At 37.0% G+C, this 20,111-nt stretch overlaps 2 protein-coding genes across 4 annotated transcripts in view; one reads left to right on the top strand and one right to left on the bottom strand.

The window, feature by feature from the left end:
* vps52 (VPS52 subunit of GARP complex) overlaps nt 1-1,289 on the bottom strand; it is a 76,819-nt gene extending 75,530 nt beyond the window's left edge. For all 3 annotated transcript variants that reach the window (XM_081376969.1, XM_081376968.1, XM_081376967.1), the window contains exon 1: nt 1,172-1,289. In XM_081376969.1, coding sequence (XP_081233095.1) covers nt 1,172-1,258 — 87 coding nt within the window. In that variant the 5' untranslated portion in view covers nt 1,259-1,289. The remainder of the gene's footprint in view (nt 1-1,171) is intronic.
* Nucleotides 874-19,872, top strand: rps18 (ribosomal protein S18). The gene is made up of 6 exons (XM_081376971.1): nt 874-1,604; nt 2,081-2,179; nt 2,271-2,357; nt 15,282-15,383; nt 19,333-19,424; nt 19,770-19,872. Exons 1-6 carry the CDS (start codon nt 1,602-1,604, stop codon nt 19,843-19,845), a joined length of 459 nt encoding a protein of 152 aa, XP_081233097.1. The 5' UTR covers nt 874-1,601; the 3' UTR covers nt 19,846-19,872.
* Nucleotides 19,873-20,111: the final 239 nt, after the last annotated feature.

Here is a 20,111-nt window from a genome sequence, read left to right as displayed (position 1 = left end):
TTGTAGAAGAGGATGTGGTGCTGGTCCTTCAAGAGTCGCTCTCAATCTGTCTGTCTATAAAGCCTATACAAAAACCAGTCTTCATGTATTTTACTACACTTCAGCTTGTGATTCTTATTAAGAGGGGGTACATTTTTAGGATTCTTTACCTAACCCAAGTCTCTGAGATCCTGACACCTTGCTCTTCTGGAGACTCCAGGTAGGTTGCAGTTCAGGAAAATGGTGGCGCTGGAGACTTAAGGGTTCCTGATGGTTTCACACTTAATTCTTCACCTTCATTCTTAATTATTTTGCAGTTAACATGTGTCTTTTCTTCTCCACCTGTTTTTGTCTGACCCCGCTGACCCAATGAGCATTTCACTGTCTAATGGTCATGCCTTAACTGCAATCTCTAGTATTGCATTAGTATTGCATCCTTCTCATGGGGATTTAATAATTTTAGACTTTTAAATCTCTTTTTTGGCTTATTTTATCTGTAAAAGAAAACTTGCCTAATAATTAGCCTATGCACACCTGAATATAAGGCATTTTTTTATTTCCAGCCTTCATGAACAATTATATATCACTTATAAATGATTAAATACAAAATTAATAGTAGTTATTACGATTAATGTGGTTTGGAATTGGCAAAATGTGCCTGGAAAAAAAATATGATCAGAAAATCAACGTGCATAATAATTCTACACGCACTGTAGATATACTACACAAAGAAAAAAGGCAGAAAATAAGACAATAATCAATGATAAATAACTTTAAAGAACAGTGCACAGAAGAATGACAGTATTTCCTGTTGTTATGTGTCATGCCAACTTGTTTCAATTTTAACATCTGATATTCGTTGCGTTATTGTGTGGGTTTTGTACACATCACTGCACTGTCACATGATCTAAAGGATATGACATTGAAAATCTTCAGATGTTGGCTGAAATAAAGACCTGCATAGGCCAATAACAGTCGCGATGAGTAAAACAACATTCAAAGGAATCATAATAAATATGACAGTTCATTGATTTATTTATTTTTTTTAAACAGCATGCCATGTCTGTGTTTTTATCTCTATTAGATTCAGCTCTGCTGCTGTTAACAGAGCTACGCGCTTACGGGTAAAAAGTACAACATACTCAGTGAAAAATATCACGGATGCTGCTATAGTATAAAAGAAAGTCATCACCTTATCCTGTAAATACGCCATCGCACCGCTCATGGAATCAACGGGTGTGTTTATATGAACAGCTCCAGTGATCAGCGCCTCCGCCATGGCATATGTAGTTCACAAAAACTACAGGTCCGTTCAGTATTTCAGTCCCTCCAGTCATTAATTCCCCCAAAAATGACACACTGTAAAATCGTAAGAAATCTATTTACAAAAGAGTAATTGCTCTTAAATATATGCTAAAACATTCAAAACAGCAATAACTGCGTTTTATACGTTTAAACTTTATCGGTTTAAAGTATTGTTTTGTATAGCATCTGCCTCAATCTGCCCATCGGAAATGTACATTGTGACGGAATCTGTTCCTGTCAAAGTTCGCGTGGCGAGTGGACAAATTATCGCGAGATCGTCGTGACCACTTCCTCTTTGCGCGGAACCAGCGAACAAGATGGTGAGTGTGAAATTAAATCCTCAAGATTTTCAATGAAATCTAGTAACATCGTCCGTAATTCTGTGTTTATGTTAGTACTGATTCAACATTAAGTGTTTTGTATGCATGTAGAAAGTATATAAATTGATATTTTAGGCTTACAGTATAGAGTTAACGTTTAAGTGAGTTATGAAAGTAAGCCCGTGTTCAGTCCGCGCCGGTTTAAGTTTACAAACTACCATAGTATTACCACAGTATTTTGAAGGTTCATGCAGAAATTGAACACTCAAATTAAAATTTTGTTTGTGTTTATTTTAAACCAGAGAGATGCAGGTTTCTATATTTCTAGTCAGTAAGCTAACGTTAGCTGTAACGTACAGCAGCGTTACGCCGCTACACTAGCGTTCTAAACTACAGTTACGTCTACTTGCGTCAAATTCATCAAATGTGACTTTTAAACTATATTTGTCGCACACCGTGACTCTGTTTTCTCTTAGTCGCTCGTCATTCCAGAGAAGTTCCAGCACATCCTTCGTGTTCTCAACACGAACATTGACGGAAGACGCAAAATCGCATTTGCCATCACTGCCATTAAGGTGAGTGAATTCAACTTAAATCATTTCTCTTTGCAATGTCAGTGAAGTTGTTGACGTTCTCAAGCCTCCGTATTGTTCATTTACTCCACAGGGTGTTGGAAGGCGTTATGCCCATGTGGTCCTGAGGAAAGCTGACATTGATCTGAGCAAGCGGGCTGGAGAACTCACTGATGATGAGGTGAGTTTGTAGATTACTGTTAAATGTTTATTCCTTCCTTTTTTAAATGTTTAAGTGAAGTTACAAAAACATATCAATCCATATATAAATAGTACTTACACAGATTTATCTTTTTTACCAACACAAAAATCAGCCATATGACTGTTAAATTAATTGTTTACTGTTATTTTTATAGAAGTGGAATAGCCTAATTATTAAAATTCTGAAACTGGGTGCACACTATGATTTGCCCATCTGAGACATGATTAGCAAATTCTGGCAGTGTCAGAAGTTTTGGGGCATAGTCCTGCAGTGTGGCTTCTATGATGACCATCAAATCAAAAACCAATAGGAGCGCATAATCTGGTGATGTAGTTGGTGCAAGAACAACTAACCACCACTTGCTCCACACTTTTTTTTTTTTTTTATTAAGCCATGATCAAAATCAAGAGATTGTTTTTCTTTGCTAACCAACATTTCAATCCTGCATATGCAGCTCATAGTCAACGAATGTGTCATGGATTAACGTAAAACTCTGGACGAGTCTTCTTGTGAGTCCTTTTTAATGAGTTTTAACTGTTGCACAGTCTGACATTAATGACAAATGGGATCCTACTTTGTGACATGGCTTACAGCTGGGATCATGTTCATACAGTCTGACTAGCAACTATTGTAAAGGCAACTGGCTTAAAGGATTAGTTCACTTTAAAAAAAACTTTTGCTGATAATTTTCTCACCCCCATGTCATCCAAAATGTCCATGTCTTTCTTTCTTCAGTCGAAAAGAAATTAAGGTTTTTGATGAAAACATTCCAGGATTTTTTCCATATAATGGACTTCAATGGGCCCCAAACGGTTCAAGGTCCAAATGACAGTTTCAGTGCAGCTTTAAACAATACTAGACGATAAATAAGGGTCTTATCTAGCGAAACGATCGGTCATTTAAAAAATATATTAAAAAGTTATAGTTTTATAAGCACAAATGCTCGCCTTGCTCTGTTCTGTCATGCGCGTTCGTGACGTCACGTAATACGCAATTACGTTGAAAAGGTCACGCTTGAAATTTTCTTTTAGGCTTTTTAATATTAAAACACCCAGGATACGCACACGAAATGGGCATTCAAATGTCTTTGTGTCAGTTTACCGTTTAAAATGCCCATTTCGTGTGCGTATCCTGGGTGTTTTAATATTAAAAAGCCTAAAAGAAAATTTCAAGCGTGACCTTTTCAACGTAATTGCGTATTACGTGACGTCACGAACGCGCATCACAGAACAGAGCAAGGCGAGCATTTGTGCTTATAAAACTTAAACTTTTTTATTTATTTTTTAAATGACCGATCGTTTCGCTAGATAAGACCCTTATTCATCGTCTGGTATTGTTTAAAGCCCTTTGAAGCTGCACTGAAACTGTCATTTGGACCTTGAACCGTTTGGGGCCCATTTAAGTCCATTATATGGAAAAATATCCTGGAATGTTTTCATCAAAAACCTTAATTTCTTTTCAACTGAAGAAAGAAAGACATGGACATCTTGGATGACATGGGGGTGAGTAAATTATAAGCGAAAGTTTTTTTTTAAAGTGAACTAATCCTTTAAGTCAACGGAGAACGTTCTAATATTTGGTACAGTTGACATTGCTTTGTTTGTGATGTATCCCAAACACGGTAAAAAAAAAGTCAATAAGACTATGGATAAGAAGCCAATGATAAAACCAATGATAACCTTAATTTTTTCTGGGAAAAAAACTGAAGCTTAAAAGGAATGACTGTAAAATGGTTGCCAATGACGTGTTGCCTATCAGTGTCGTCAAAGGTGATGGTTTTCGAGAGTTGATCAATTTAATTCAGTCTGACTACAACATTCCATCAGGAGGCACAGCTGTTTAGAAAATAGTTGTGAAAGTGGTGAAGGTGCTGCTGAGATCAGTTGAAAAAAGATTGCCCTCACAACTGATTGCCGCATTAATGCACAGGCTTACCTGGGCTTAAGCCCAGGGCCCCGGTGATGCTGGAAAAACTGTTGACTATCACTTTAAAATTATGCTTTAAGGCTTTGCTTTGAATGCATGTTTAAAATCCTGCTCGAAGTGTCAAGACGGGCCACTTCTAGCAACTCGCATAAGAATTGCACATCGGATGTGTGCGTCGCTTTCAGTTAAAGACAGCAGTCCAAAACTGAACAAAAGGAAGAAGAAAGTGCAGTCTATAGGGGCTTTTGAACTTTGTTGAAAGGTTTTGATCCACTTCAAATGTTGACTACTGTAGTTCGGACTGTGTGCCAATATGTAGTCCATGCAGTGATAAATGACAGACCTATAGGTTTGAACGTTTTGTTCATGGCATTTATTCCTGTAAAATAAAAGGCTGTTAACTTCTGCTTTGTGATTTTAAAAAGATTGAATGAATGTACATAATAGTTCTGGTGGATGAAGGGCTTGGAGTATAAGGGGGTTGGAGTATAAGTTTTTTTTGTTTGTTTGTTTTTTACACCAAAACTTAAACTGCTTAACCCTCTGGGGTCCTTAAATAAGCGCTTAAATAAAAAAATGTAAAAAATCATAGCTTCATCGGAATGGTCTGAAATTTGGTGACTTTGTTGGTACTTGGTATATGAATACCCAAAAAAATTGGGGACAGGATTTGAATAGTCTAAGTGGTTGTAAAAAAAATAGTCACACTCAGGACCTTCGGGTCCAAATGGACCCGCCATAGGAAATGAATGGGAAATTGGCAAAAATGTGACAATACAGAGTTTTTTTGTGCGTACAATCTACAAATCAGCCACGATCCAGAAAAAAAGCACACAACAGTGAAGGGGTGAATCTATAAAACATCAAGAGTGCAAAACAGACACATCCACACACACACACACAAACACACTTTTATACACATACACACTAATAAATTCAGATTACAAAAATCTGTTTTGAATTTTTAAAAATCACAGCTTCATCGGAATGTCACGCAACTAGGTGACTTTTATGCTATTAGGTATGTGAACACACAAAAAATATTGAGGTCATGATCTAAGCATGCTAAGTGGTCCTCACACTTCTGCTCTTTGGTCAAAAATGACCCCCATAGGAAATGAATGGGAAATTGTCAAAAATATGAAAACACAGAGGTTTTTTTGGGCATACAATCTACAAATCAGCCAGGATGCAGAAAAAAAAGGACTCAACAGTGAAGGGGTGAATCTCTAAAATATCAAGAGTGCAAAACAGACACATCCACACACACACACACACACAAACACACTTTTATACACATACACACTAATAAATTCAGATTACAAAAATCTGTTTAGAATTTTTAAAAATCACAGCTTCATCGGAATGTTACGAAACTAGGTGACTTTTATGGTATTGGGTATGTGAACACACAAAAAATATTGAGGTCATGATCCAAGCATGCTAAGTGGTCCTCACACTTCTGCTCTTTGGTCAAAAATGACCCCCATAGGAAATGAATGGGAAATTGTCAAAAATATGAAAACACAGTTTTTTTGTGCATACAATCTACAAATCAGCCAGGATGCAGAAAAAAAGGACTCAACAGTGAAGGGGTGAATCTCTAAAATATCAAGAGTGCAAAACAGACTAAATCTGTTCAGGCAAAAATCACTAGAATTCACAAGCCTTTCTATAGAGAGCTGTAAATCCACTAGTGGTAAAAATGTCCTATTGCGTGATAAAAATGCTCAGTGTGTCCACCAGTTGGCGCCCATCTCATTTCAAAAATTGCTTTCATGAGGCCTAGGCTTGACTCTAAAATGAAATACAGCTTTAATAAAAATAAAATAAAAATTATATAAATATAAAAAATTTCTATTATATTCAATGGGAAAAAATGGGTCATAATTATTGCATAAATATTAATTATAAATCATAAAATTCTCAAAACACCAAAAAAGAAAAGAAAAAATATTATAAAAAACAAGTAAAAAAAAAATATTAAGATTTTTTTTAATATATATGAATACCGCCCTCCGGGTCCATTTGGACCCGAAGGTCCCAAGTGTGACTGTTAGACGAAGGACCCCAGAGGGTTAATGTGCAATATCCAACTTGTGTCATCATGAGTATGACACATAACAAAATAACAAAAAAAATGCAATATTGTGATATATTATTACAATTTAAAATAATTGGTTTTCCATTTATTAGCCTATACTTTTTTTTCTGTGATGCAAAGCTGAATTTTAAGGATCATTACTCCAGTCCTTTAGAAATCATTCTGATATAATGATTCATTATCAAAGTTGGAAACAGTTCTGCTGCTTAATATTTTTTAATAACCTGTGATACTTTTAGGATACTTTGATGAATAAAAAGTAATACAATAAAAATAAAAAAGAATGATTTTTTTTTTTTTTTTTTTTTTAAATAGAAATCTTTTGTAACAACAATATACACTACTGGTCAGTAATTTGGGTTCAGTAATTTTGTTCTTTCTCTTTTGAAATAAATCAATACTTTTATTCAGCAAGGATGTGTTAAATTGATAAAAAAGTGATAGTAAAGATTTATATTATTAGAAAATATTTTTATTTTTAATTTTGAATAAATGCAGTTCTTTTTAACCTTTTATTCATCAAATATATTAGGCAGCAGAACTGTTTCCAACACTCATAATAAATCAGAATATTAGAATGATTTCTAAAGGATCATGTGATAGACCGGATGTCACATGCTGAAGACTGGAGTAATGATGCTGAAAATTCAGCTTTGCTTCACAGAAATAAATTATAATTTAAAGTATAATAAATTGAAAACCAATTATTTTAAATTGTAATAATATATCACAATATAAAAAAAAAATCTGTATTTTTTATCAAATAAATGCAGGCTTGATGAGCAGAAGAAACTTCTTTCAAAAACATTAAAAATAGTAATGTCCAAACTTTTGGCCTGCACTGTATTCCCCCCAAAACTGCACAACTGTAGGGTAAAACATTAATAAAAAAGTGATAAAAAATGCGTCTTAAAACTGACATGATTGTAACAAAATCACACAGTCTGGAGAACTCAGAACAACTGCTAACATTAAGTTTAAGGTAAAAATAACTGCCATGAAATTATAGTATCTTACTCCAATGCAATTAAGTTAGATAAACTGTTCATTCACTACATCACTTTACCTCTGTCTTTATCCCCTTTTATCCTCTTCTCTTCTTTTTGGCACTGTATCTATCGCAGACTATAATGCTCATTTATAATGTGTCATGTAAATTCGGCCATCCGTCACAATCAGGAAACTTTCACCGCGTCTAGAACTGGCGCGAGCTGCCAGGGCCGTTTCTACGAGCCTGTGTGTTAAGCGCCCTCAAACAAAAGCAATGCTGTCTACATTGGATGTGGCGTCGCGCACGCTACACAACAAATTACCAACAACTGATCGCGCGCGCGCTCTGTTTCTGACGCACTTCAAGCACTGGCTGGGCGGGGAAAGATTGCATCTTTCTGCCATCTGTAACCATGTTGACGTGCCGCCCGGTGTGGCCGCGATTCGCGGCGATTGTGGTTCCGTCCCGGGTTACCATGGTGACGGCTGTGAGATTACTAACCCCCCGACCCCCTTTTTTTTTTTTTTTTTTTTTACAGATCTGCATGATTCACGTAGGTCACATTTTCAGGTCGGAAAATCCGGAATTCCGGATTAATCCGGAAAAATCACATCCCTGCATAACACAATACATTGATTTAAATCTTGTAAAACACTTTTTGTTTGGAAAGGCCATATGCGGGTGGGCGTGATTCACACCTGTGGAGTCAATGGGGCCCGCGTAATGAGGCTGCATACGTAATGAGCCTTTCATTCAGGTGTGTGACTTAGCCACAAGAATGCAAGGACAATATATAACTGGTTTGTTGTTTTTTTCCACAAATTTTGCTTGCAAATTGTACAATATCCAAGGTAAACATTTCTAGTAATTGTGCAGTTAATTGTTCTCATACTGTATTTTCAGATTTGGAATATATTCTCTTCCCAAATGTGTCACTAATAAAACATAATAAAATTATTTAAAGAGAAGGCTTATAATGACCTTTTAAGATTTTATTTACATCTATCCTTATATATATAATTTTTTTTTTTTTTAAGGTTATACAATTACAACAACATTTAAAATTGTAACAATATTTCCAGTGTAATCTTTCTTTGTATTCGCGATTCATATTTAAACAGTGTTTTTGCCAGCTGTAGTAGCTCCACAACAGCGCGCATCTGTGCGTTCATTCATTCTTAGAAACGCGATTCATATTTAAACAGTATTTTTGCCAGCTGTAGTAGCTCCACAACAGCGCGCATCTGTGCGTTCGTTCGTTCATTCATTCATACACAGAAACGCAATCAATATTTAAACAGTATTTTTGCCAGCTGTAGTAGCTCCACAACAGCACGCATCTTTGCGTTCATTCATTCCGATTAGAACAAAGCAAACAGAACTGACCTAATTCCTCAGGATCCGTTTGCTCCTCGAAATGATACTTCCAGAACTTCTGAGGTAAATTTTTGCAGGATTATTATCAAGATAGTAGTATTCCTCACAGCATCGTAAAGTACATAAGTCTGAAAGTGAACTCGCCGTGTGTGTTATCCAGCTGATGTGGGCGTTTCACAGGTTTGTTTGGATCGCCTCACATTTGCGTTTGAATAGCGCGCGCTCTCCGTGGGCGGAGCACATTAAAACTTAATTAGCTGAGATGAGAACGTCTGACATCTCTCTCTTTGCATACATATTACATAAACTGTGAATATTTGTTTTTTATAAAAATTTAAATACTTCATTGAAAAGAAGAGAATTCAAGCTTCATGCCTGTGTGACTGTATGCCTGTTTGACTGAGTATTCGCTGAGTTACAGTTCATTTTCGGACGCGTTTCAGAATGGACTACACTGACGGAGAGTAGGCAGAACTCGCATCATGTTTATTTTTCTTTATTTGGCGAAAAGCACAACACTTTGTTTTTATTATGAGCATACACAAAAAAAATACACACTAAACAGGATCGATTGATGTATAACACAAGCATATAAGATAAACATTTTTTTTTTTTTTTTTTTTTGTGCACTCATACGGAAAAAAACGAGCCTATCGCGCCGGCGCGATAGCCGACCTCAGGGGGTTAAAAGTGACCCGTATCCGATATTTGCATTTACACTCTACTCTGCCAAAACAACCAAATGTAGACGTTCTGGCCCGGAAAATGAAGTAAAACAGCTCGATATGCAATGGATGCAGAAGCAGACAAAATTATTATAGTGTTGCGCGGATCGCGGTTATATCCACGGGGGCTCTGCGGATAATCCACGGATCGGGCGGGTTAAGTAGGCTAATAAAAATAACATTCTGATTAATTTCGGGTGGGTCGCGGGTGGATAGATAAATCATTATTAACTACATTCTCTAAGGCCCCGTCCACACTACTGCGTTTTCGTTTAGAAACCAGGGTTTCCGCGGGGTCTTAAAGTCTAAAATTCTGAACTTTAAATTTAAGGCCTTAAAAAGTCTTAAAAACGGCCAGTTTTTGTTTACCCTCATTCATTTCCAGAAACGCTGGCCGCAGAAAGTTATTACAAAGTAGCAAAAAAGTATCGAGTTGTAGCCTACAAAGCGGAGCTCTAGCAGGGGTCTCCAACACGTTGCTTAGGTGCTACCAGTAGCTCGTGGCTTGATATGAGCTAGCTCGCCAGAGGCCGTTCACATATCGCGTCTTTTGTGCGCTCAAGTTTGTTCAAATGTAAGCGCGCTCATAATTCAAGCGACGCGCTAATTTTTTTACCAGGTGCAACGAGATGAAAAAAATCTAAACTTTTCAGAATGCCGCAAACGCACCACAGGTCATGTGACAGGAACCAACCAATCACCCCTTTCCATAACAACATTGAAAGCTCAGTCAACATGAAGGATGGGGGTGCACCCAAACACTACTAATAAATATAAGCTAATGTATAAATGTCAGTAATTTATCTCTTTTTTTTTTATTATTATTTAAAGGCTGAAATATGAGGTTTATCTTTGTATAAAACCTTTTTTGTCAAAACTTTATTTGAACTTGTACATGTTAGTAGATAACGTTGCAAGACACTCTTTTAAAATCTGGCCATCATTTTTAATGGTATTTTAATGTTAACGTAAACAAAGTGCATATTGATTCTAATCAATTTGTTATTTGCGGTTTTTCGACAAAACTTGTTGAATTGACTTCGTTCTGTATTATTAGTACTTTTTGAACAGGATTATGTGATAACTGTGATAATTTTGGTCACTTTAAACATCTCATTTCCTCTCTAGTTATGATCAACTATGATCAACTAAAATCAACAATAATTGTGTTTTTACAGTATAATATGCAAAAGTACAATTTTCTATAAAAAAAAAATCTACCTCTCCCTCTCTCACACACACACATCAGATAATCCTAGAGCGATTGAAAGATAGATAGATAGATACTCTAATGATCCCGAGGTAACTATCTATCTAACTTGGATAATGCGTCGTGTAGGTCTTAAATTTCAATCTTTATGGTCTTAAAATGTCTTAAAAAGGTCTTAAATTTTACTTACTGAAACCTGCAGAAACCCTGAGAAACGGAGAATTAAAACGAATACGATCTCCGTCCACACCAGCCGTCCACACCAGCATTTTAGCTGCGTATTAGAATTGATCTCCGTCCACATTAAAACAACTGAAAACGCGGATCACGTGACCATTCACCAACACTGGGCATGCGCGTGCCGGTGTAAACCTAGAGACTTTCAAACATAGACTGTAAAAAAATGCTTTCAAACTTCAAAATGTAATTTATTAATATGTATTTGTGTCAAAATGACATAACATCTTTTCCGATTCTATTTTGCCTGGAAACGCTTCCAACACACTTGCGTGTCACATGAAAAATAGGCGTCGGTTCTATTTCTAGCATGTACGCGTTTACCGCGCGAGCCGTGCCTGAGATGCGGCAGTTTCTTACTGTAAGAAACTGTTCCAGCGGGTGAAGTTTACTGGTACTGAATATTACCTGTGTATACTCCATGACTGATGACACCCAATCATAGAGCCGAGCGTGAGCCTCTGCGTCATCGTTTCTAAAGTTCTCCGTTTTGACCCGTCTAGACTAAAACGCCCTCCGGAGATTCAAAACGAAAAACGGGTCGGCAGCGTTTCTAAACTTCTCCGTTTTGGGTCTCCGTGCAACCGTCAACCGTCGCCTCGAGTCCGCTGTTGAAGGTGATGATCATCCATTTATCCTCACGCTAACAAACACATAAGAATAATAACTTTGACCATCGGGTGCGGATGACGGATCAGAGAAAATTATTGGTGCGGGTGAGTGGCGGGTGGATGATTTGTTTTTGGCTGAGGATTCAGGTGACGGAGCTCATCCGCGCATCTCTAATTATGCAGTGTTTTGATTTCCACACTATTTTCAAAGGTCAGCAAAACATTGCTCTCGTAAGGTGTAGAAAAAATTACTCCACTGTCAGGGCTCCAGACTAATTTTTTCACCTCCGTCCTGGAACCGTCCTGAAAAACAATTTGAACCATCCTAAAGTGAATGTCAACCGTCCCAAAATAAACATGTTGTTTCTGTACTTTGTTATTATCATCTATAGTTGTTAGTTACATAATAAAAACACCATTAAAATGTTTATGATAAATATTATATTTATTTAGCTCCATTCAAAGTAGTTATCTGTAAACAGGTAAAAAAACAGATTTAATAAAAAATAACAGGAGTTAAATACTTTTTTGTATTCATGCAGAACAAATCTTTTTTTTTTTTTTTTTTTTTTTTTTTTTTTTACATATACGAAAATTAAGAGAAATACATACAGCTCAAAACGTTTTTGAGTTGGTTGGATTAAACAAACAAATAAATACTGGTGACTAAATATCTCTAAAATATCATCATTCTTTCAAGCAGCAGACATATTTATTTGTATGAATTAAATATAATGAATCCTTATTAAAGCTATTAACGAGCAGTGAATGCTTTTCTCTTTTTCTTTTGTTGCTTGATCAATATTAAGGACACAGACCGCATTAGGTTTATTACCCACTGTCACTTTAAGACATCGGATCATGTCCAATGACATGCGGATCCAACTGCACTGATACACATCCGATACACTCAAAACTGTTTAAGACATAACCAACATAGTTTAAGTGAATACTCTCCAAAACGGACATTCCGAATTCGACATAATGTTGTGTGTATTTAAACATTCAGACACGAAAGAGAGCTCAATTCAGTACTCGCGCGCTGTATGGGTGTCTATGTGCGTGGCTGCATGCTTCGGGTCGTGTGTGTGCGCAAAGAAAACCGTACCGAATAGAGCTCTTTTTTTGCGTCGTCACTCTTATTCAGATCTATATGTCTGCTCTACTCATTCTCCCAGACGTTTACATTTTTTAACATTTTATGAGACCTGCAGCGCATGTCAACCCGTGTGCCGCTGGGTAGATCAGCACGTTACAGTACAAATGTGCGCATCTACCACAAACGCATCAGTTCTGACTGGATCGCTTCCCAAATCGTCACTAACATTTTTGTCTAGTTTTTATTCGTTGACGAAAATGTCAATAGATTTTCGTCATAGTTTTTGTCATTCAAAACTAGTTTTTATTTAATAATCGTCTCGTTTTCGTCTGTGAAAATAAGCCATGTGATAGATGTACCGCAAAACAAGTCTCCGGGTGAGTAGCTGGTCAGTGATGGTAACTATAGTAACAGCATGAGAAGACGCGCTCCGTTGTAGTCAGCGCTTGGTCGTTTACGGTTAATTTAGGCATTTTCTAAGTAAGTTACCCTAATAGGCTAGTAATAAATGAACACGCATACAAAAATGTCTTTCGTCCTGTAGGCGTCCTGGAGTATATTTCTGCTCGTCCTAAACACATTTTTCTATCGTCCCGAGGACGATAGGACGCCGTTAGTCTCGAGCCCTGACTGTGTTGAGCCTTCGACCTCCATCGCGCCTATAATAAGTCATGTGTTCTCAGTTGGTGATGTCCACCTGAGTTGACGTCACTTTTAATGACGTACGACTCGCATTTACTGGGGAATATCCGATTTGTCTGCTTACATGGCAGACGCAAATGCAAGTATCCGATTCATATCCGATTTATTACCACATATGAATGAGGCCTGAATCCGATCTGAGAAAATCGGAATCCATGCGTTTTTTCCTGCTTACACGTTCACCAGTCATATCCGATCTGTGCCACATGAGAGGAAAAAATCGGAATTGGGTCACTTGAACCATGCAGTGTAAATGGGGCCTTAAAGGGGGGGTGAAATGCTATTTCATGCATACTGAGTTTTTTACTCTGTTAAAGAGTTGGATTCCCATGCTAAACATGGACAAAGTTTCAAAAATTTAAGTGTACGTTTGAGAGTATTTCTGTTCCAAAAAAGCTCCTTCCGGTTTGTCACAAGTTTCGGAAAGTTTTTTTCGAGTATGGGCATGTGACGTCAGATGTAGCGGAATTTCCTTATACGGGTCCTAAGGGCACTTCTCCGGAAGGACCCTGCGGGCGCGTGCGCAACCGTAGACCAGAGCAAGAGAGCGAAAGCAGTACGCCCATCAAAGCGCTATGCTTGGCTTTAGGGAAGTCAATGTCACCAAAGAAGTGGGTTTTTGGTTGCCAGGCTAAGACAACCCTGCACAGATTCCCAAAGAACCCAGCGTTAAGGGACCAGTGGATGGAGTTTGTTTTTCGAGAGCATCAACGGAGGTTGTGCAAGACTGTTTGTTCCCTGCATTTCGACGATGATTGTTTTATAAACAAAGCCTAGATCGACGGATTTGCAGATCGTCTAATGCTTAAGGATCGAGCAGTCACAATGATAAAGGTTTGCGGTCGTGCGTTGGAACCGGGCGGTGAGTAAAACTGCTTCAAATGTCTCTGTGTTTTGTTAGCTCGGCGCGTTAGCACAGCAAGTAAACAGTGAACAGCGCTCGTGATTCTTTAGCTCCGCCCACCCGGCCCGCCTTCAGCCGCTCGTTTTTTTCCGGAAAGACTCGGTACAGCCTATCTTTCTTTTATAAATATAATAAAACTAAAGACTTTTTGGAGATATGAAGGATGCAATACTACTCTATAGGTACTCAAGATTAACAGGAGATTGAGTGAAAATGAGCATTTCACCCCCCCTTTAATGTGATCCTGAGTGCAAGGGAAAGCTACATAATCATCACGTGCTATTACATAGACATGGAATGGCAGGTGAAGTCAGTGGTCTTGCTTATAGAGAGCTTGTCATAGAAACAAACCTCAGACAGAATTCTATAGAAGCTCAAGTTATGGGATATCACAAGGGAAGTTATAGCCTGTTCATGCAAAATTTGTCACTGAATTACCATTTTAGTAGAAAATTAAATGCATTGATGTCAAAATATGAATGTATTAAGAACTGCCAAAGATGATTGATAAATTAGGTAGGCTAGCCGTTTATTTCAAAACTTTTCACTTGAAAAACATTTTGATTTTTTTTTTTTTTTTTTTTTTTTTTGTCTGGTGAAAGAAATGCAGAAATAAAGAAACAATACATCCATGACATTTAATGACCGTATCCATGACAGTAATCCACTATTTTGTAGAGGGTGGTCAAAATTAAAATTTTCACATGAGATTTGGAGCCAAATTACAGGGGGTTAATATCAGGTGAAAATTGTCGTTTTGACCCCCTAAACAAAATAGTGGATTCCTCAGTCAATATACATTCACAACATTTAACATTTTAGCTTTTATCACTGTATTTGTCTGTCTTCAGGAAAATATTAACAAAATCAAAAATGAGTGCCGGGGGAGTGTCCAAAATTGTATTTAACACGGAATGACCTAAATGTGTAAAATTCACTTTAAGTATAGGGATGCACCGCATCTAACTGCAAATAACATGATTGTAACAAAACCAATTTGCTCTATTTGTTGAACAGGTTGAAAGGGTGGTGACCATTATGCAGAATCCTCGCCAGTACAAAATCCCTGACTGGTTCCTGAACAGACAGAAGGACATTAAAGATGGAAAATACAGTCAGGTATGATTGGAGTGCCTTTTTGTGCTTTTGGGTGTGATAAAGGCTTGTATCAGTGCATATCTGACTGCAAAATTAGATATTTCGTGCCCTCCAGAGTTTGGAGTTCAAGTCTTCACGAGACTGGCAGAACATTTTAATAATTCATTAATAAACCAGTGTTATCTGAGTCTATTGGCTGCAAAGACGTTGATGCAGGCTTGTAATCTCCAGTATAATGAATGTGCCTATTAGAGAGAAATGTACGTTAAAGGGATGGTTCAGAGTAATTTCAACCTAGGGTCCTTTGCACCATGACCTCAAGCCAAACACCCCAGAAGCTTTTTTTTCCTTTGGTCGAACATTATTAAAGTTAGAGCTTATTTAAAGATATCAGCCGAATGGCTTAGTGCAGGCGCTTATGGATCCGAGGATGTATCTCGTAAATTACCCCACTAAAAATGCCCAGAATGGTACCTAACTTCTACAGTAGTACAAATAGGTTCTGTACTCATAAAATGAGGCATTGGAAAGTTTGTAAGTACATCACGAGTTTATTTAAAGGGATAGTTCACTTTGAAATTAAATTTTATGTTTTAGCTTACCGCAAGGGCATCCAAGATGTAGGTGTCTTTTTCCGCAGTAGTTTCAATTTTGATATTTTTAGGTCAAACCGTTCTTGTCTGACAGTCATATAATGCAGGTCTATGGTCACTGTCTCAAAGAGCATGCACAGAGTCCAAATTAAAACAATTCCCCATCGTCCAAATTAAACAATTCCCCATCGTAAGTACACATTGATGGCCTAAGACACGAAAAGAGCGGTTTGTGTGAGAAAACGAACAGTATTTATGTCGTTTTTACCTCTTATAACACAACCACGTCCAAGTGATCTGAGGGCGCGAGCGCATCCTGATGTGTGACGTGTGCGCAGACTGGTGCATAGATATATACACTAGACGTCGCCTTGGCTACGGCAGTTCATTGGAACGAATATCTTTAATGCAACGTCTAGTGTATATCTATGCTAGGGCTGGTCCGAATACCGTTTTTTGAGCTTCGAAGCTTCGGTCGTGATGAACATCGAATATTCGAAGCTTCGGAGAGAGGGGGCTGAACATATCCTTCTCTCTAATAAAGGCAGGAATCTCTGTGTCTGTATGTCCGTTTGCATTTTGATTGTTTCGAGAACCGTTCACCCAATCGACTTCACAGGGAGTGCAGTGTCGCATTTGGTGCAATATAGATGGACACGCGAGACGCGACACATTCAGAATTAATAAACTTTTAGTAAACTACAGAACAGCGCGAGCGGGAAGCAGCGCACCTCACGCGGGCAGGGCTTAAATGCTCCTAACGGACACTGCACTAGTGATATAAAACGCACACACACAGGTCTGTTAACTTAAGCAATACTTTTAAGGTAGTCTAATATTTTTTTTATTTTTCTGACTAACAAATTATTGACACAGTAAAGGGTAAATTTAAATAAAGAAAAAACGAAATTTAAATAAAGAAAAAATGAAATTTAAATAAAGAAAAACGAAATTTAAATAAAGAAAAAACGAAATTTAAATAAAGAAAAACAAAATTTAAATAAAGAAAAAACGAAATTTAAATAAAGAAAAAATGAAATTTAAATAACGAAAAACGAAATTTAAATAAAGAAAAAACAAATTTTAAATAAAGAAAAAATGAAATTTAAATAAAGAAAAACGAAATTTAAATAAAGAAAAAACGAAATTTAAATAAAGAAAAACGAAATTTAAATAAAGAAAAAACTAAATTTAAATAAAGAAAAAACAAAATTTAAATAAACAAACAAAATTTAAATAAAGAAAAAAACGAAATTTAAATAAAGAAAAACGAAATTAAGTTAAATTAAAAACGAGATTAATTTAGATTGATAATAACGGGTAAAAAGGCTAATACATTTTGTTTCTATTATTCTATTTTCCACAATGTCAAAGCAAGGCAGCTTAACCCAAAACACAAGCTCAGGCATGCACTTCTGCATACAAACTCCGCTGTTCTGCGTTCTAGTCAGAGAACACTCCCATTGCTGGAACACTTTTAGGCGTCGGTTCTATTTCTAGCATGCACGCTTTTTCCGCGTGGCTCGAGCCGCGCCTGAGACGCGTGTCTCACGCAAGCAGTGTACAAACTCCAACCTGTTAACATGGGAGCCGAAATAAAAACGGACATGCCACGCAGCTGAGACGCTAACACCACGCAGCCAGTGTGTCGCCGGCCTTATTCAAGCGCGAATATGAACCGTTTCGCGGGGGATCCCAGGTGTGCAAAAAAAAAAAAAGAATATTCGAATGTCAAATTTTCAAATCGAATACCAACCCACCAAACGAATATTCGGGTCCAGCCTTAATCTATGCACCAGTCTGCGTACACGTCACACAGCAGGAAGCGCCCGCGCCCTCAGATCACTTGGACGTGGTTGTGTTATAAGAGGTAAAAACGATATAAATACTGTTAGTTTTCTCACACAAACCGCTCTTTTCGTGTCTTAGGCCATCAATGTGTACTTAAGATTGGGAATTGTTTAATTTGGACGATGGGGAATTGACCTAAAAATATCAAAATTGAAACTACTGCGGAAAAAAAGACACCTACATCTTGGATGCCCTTCAGGTAAGCTAAAACATACCAAAATTTAATTTCAAAGTGAACTATCCCTTTAAATAACACTTGCCTGATGGCTTATGCTACTGCTAACCCGGACGTCGAGGTCACTTCCGTGATTTGGGGAAAACACGTAAAAGTCCTGGCAGAAAGTGATGCATAATGATGTAGTGTAACAACGCCAAGTTCTAATATTTTGCACTAATATTTTGTTGGTAGTACCAGTAACAATTATTAGTTAACACTAAGTTGTCTACACTTCGGAAAAAAAAATATACATTTCTATGGAGTGTTAAATTCACTGGCTTTTCCCTTACACTTGTGAGTTTTGCAAAGGACTTTTACGGGCTTTAAGTTAAATGTAACGTAAGCGCTGTACTAATTTAGCTTCCACACTCTGCACAAACATTTGGATATGCACCTAACAATAGTGCACATTTATCAGTCCCACCAGGAATTTGCGATTTAAATCACAAAAAAAAAAAAAAAATTGGTATATTTATATATATCTTACACATTTCTGGAAATTACCAGAAATTATATATATATATATATATATATAATATATATAAAAAACTGTTTTATGGTCAATGAATGGTTGAAGGATTTCCCTGCCAGACATGCTGTCACATGCACATGGACCGATTGATCGTAAGGATCGGGTGCGTTTCCCAAATACAGCTAAAGTTCATCCCAAATGATTTAAAGACAGATCGAAGTTCTGTCGTTACCAAAACAATTCAACAGAACTTGCGACCATAGATGGCTAATGAAATGATGCTTTTGGGAATGCCCCCTGTCCGTCACAGATGCTACTTTGCCACTTCTTGTAGAGAATTAATTTATTTTTTATTCATGCAACAAACTAATTTAAAGTTTGGTCGACTAAGCCTTTTCTCGTTGACTAACGTTAAGTAAACTATTAGAGGGCAGCCCTACTAATAATCATCACAATTAGGGCTGTCACTAACGATTATTTTGGTAATCGGTTGATTATTTTGATGATTAATCGGGTAATCATATTTTTGTGTGGTAATAAAAATAGACCCAAGCCTTTAAAATTACTAAACATAAAAATTAGGCAATACTACTTGGTTCAAATAAAGTATCAAAAGAAAGTAATTATATGGTTTTATAGAACCCTAATAATATATAATTTGTATAACAAATGCCTGCAGAGGGCGCCAACTCTCACAAATTTTTTTTTAGGCCATATCGCCAAGCCCTAATTTCAATACATTTTGCGGTCTTAGAAAACAGTCTAATAATGCGGTTCATGGATTCCCGTCACTTCAGGTATTTTGAAAATGAGGTTAATGTTGTGGTTTTTCCCAAGGTTCTTGCTAACGGTCTGGACAACAAACTCCGAGAAGATCTGGAGAGGCTGAAGAAGATCAGGGCTCACCGTGGTCTCCGTCACTTCTGGGGGTGAGTTTCACTGAAAATATTTTCCTGCAGTACAGTGAAATAACTAATTGATGTCATTGATTTTAGGAAAATGAAGAACTAATGAGGAAATTATTTATGTGATCAGAGATGCAGTAACTTATATACATGCAACACTTGTTACAATAGCCGTGATTACGTTGGAAACTGATGCAATCAGGTCCAGTGATGATATGCACAGGGTGCTTTTTTTAAATTACTTTTAATAATTATCTGTAAAGGTCATATCTTTAATGGTCAACTCAAATATAAGTTTCAAAATCCTTATGACCAATCATTAAATGTGATATAATTGTTTTACTTACTGACTTTTTTTTTTTTTTTTAGTTTGCGTGTGCGTGGTCAGCACACCAAGACTACTGGTCGTCGCGGCCGTACTGTGGGTGTGTCCAAGAAGAAGTAAACTCAAAATAAAACTGAACTTCAGCCATTTGGTGTCTTGGTCTCCATTGGTCTCAACCAAATTTGTAATTGTATGCCCGATTTGCATGATTTTTTTTCTAACATTTTCATAAGTTAGGAAAAAAATAACTAACAATGTTTTACTCCCAATTCCCTCAGTAAGGAGGGAGTGATTTTATGGATTCTGCAGAATCCATGTCCCTGGAATATTAGTACAGCTACGATCTGTTAATTCTCAATTATTAGGATAAAAAAATTTAACATTAT

This window comes from Scardinius erythrophthalmus, assembly GCF_964197995.2.
Source record: "Scardinius erythrophthalmus genome assembly, chromosome: 10".
Lineage (NCBI taxonomy): Eukaryota > Metazoa > Chordata > Actinopteri > Cypriniformes > Leuciscidae > Scardinius > Scardinius erythrophthalmus.
This window is presented reverse-complemented; position numbering and strand designations above follow the sequence as displayed.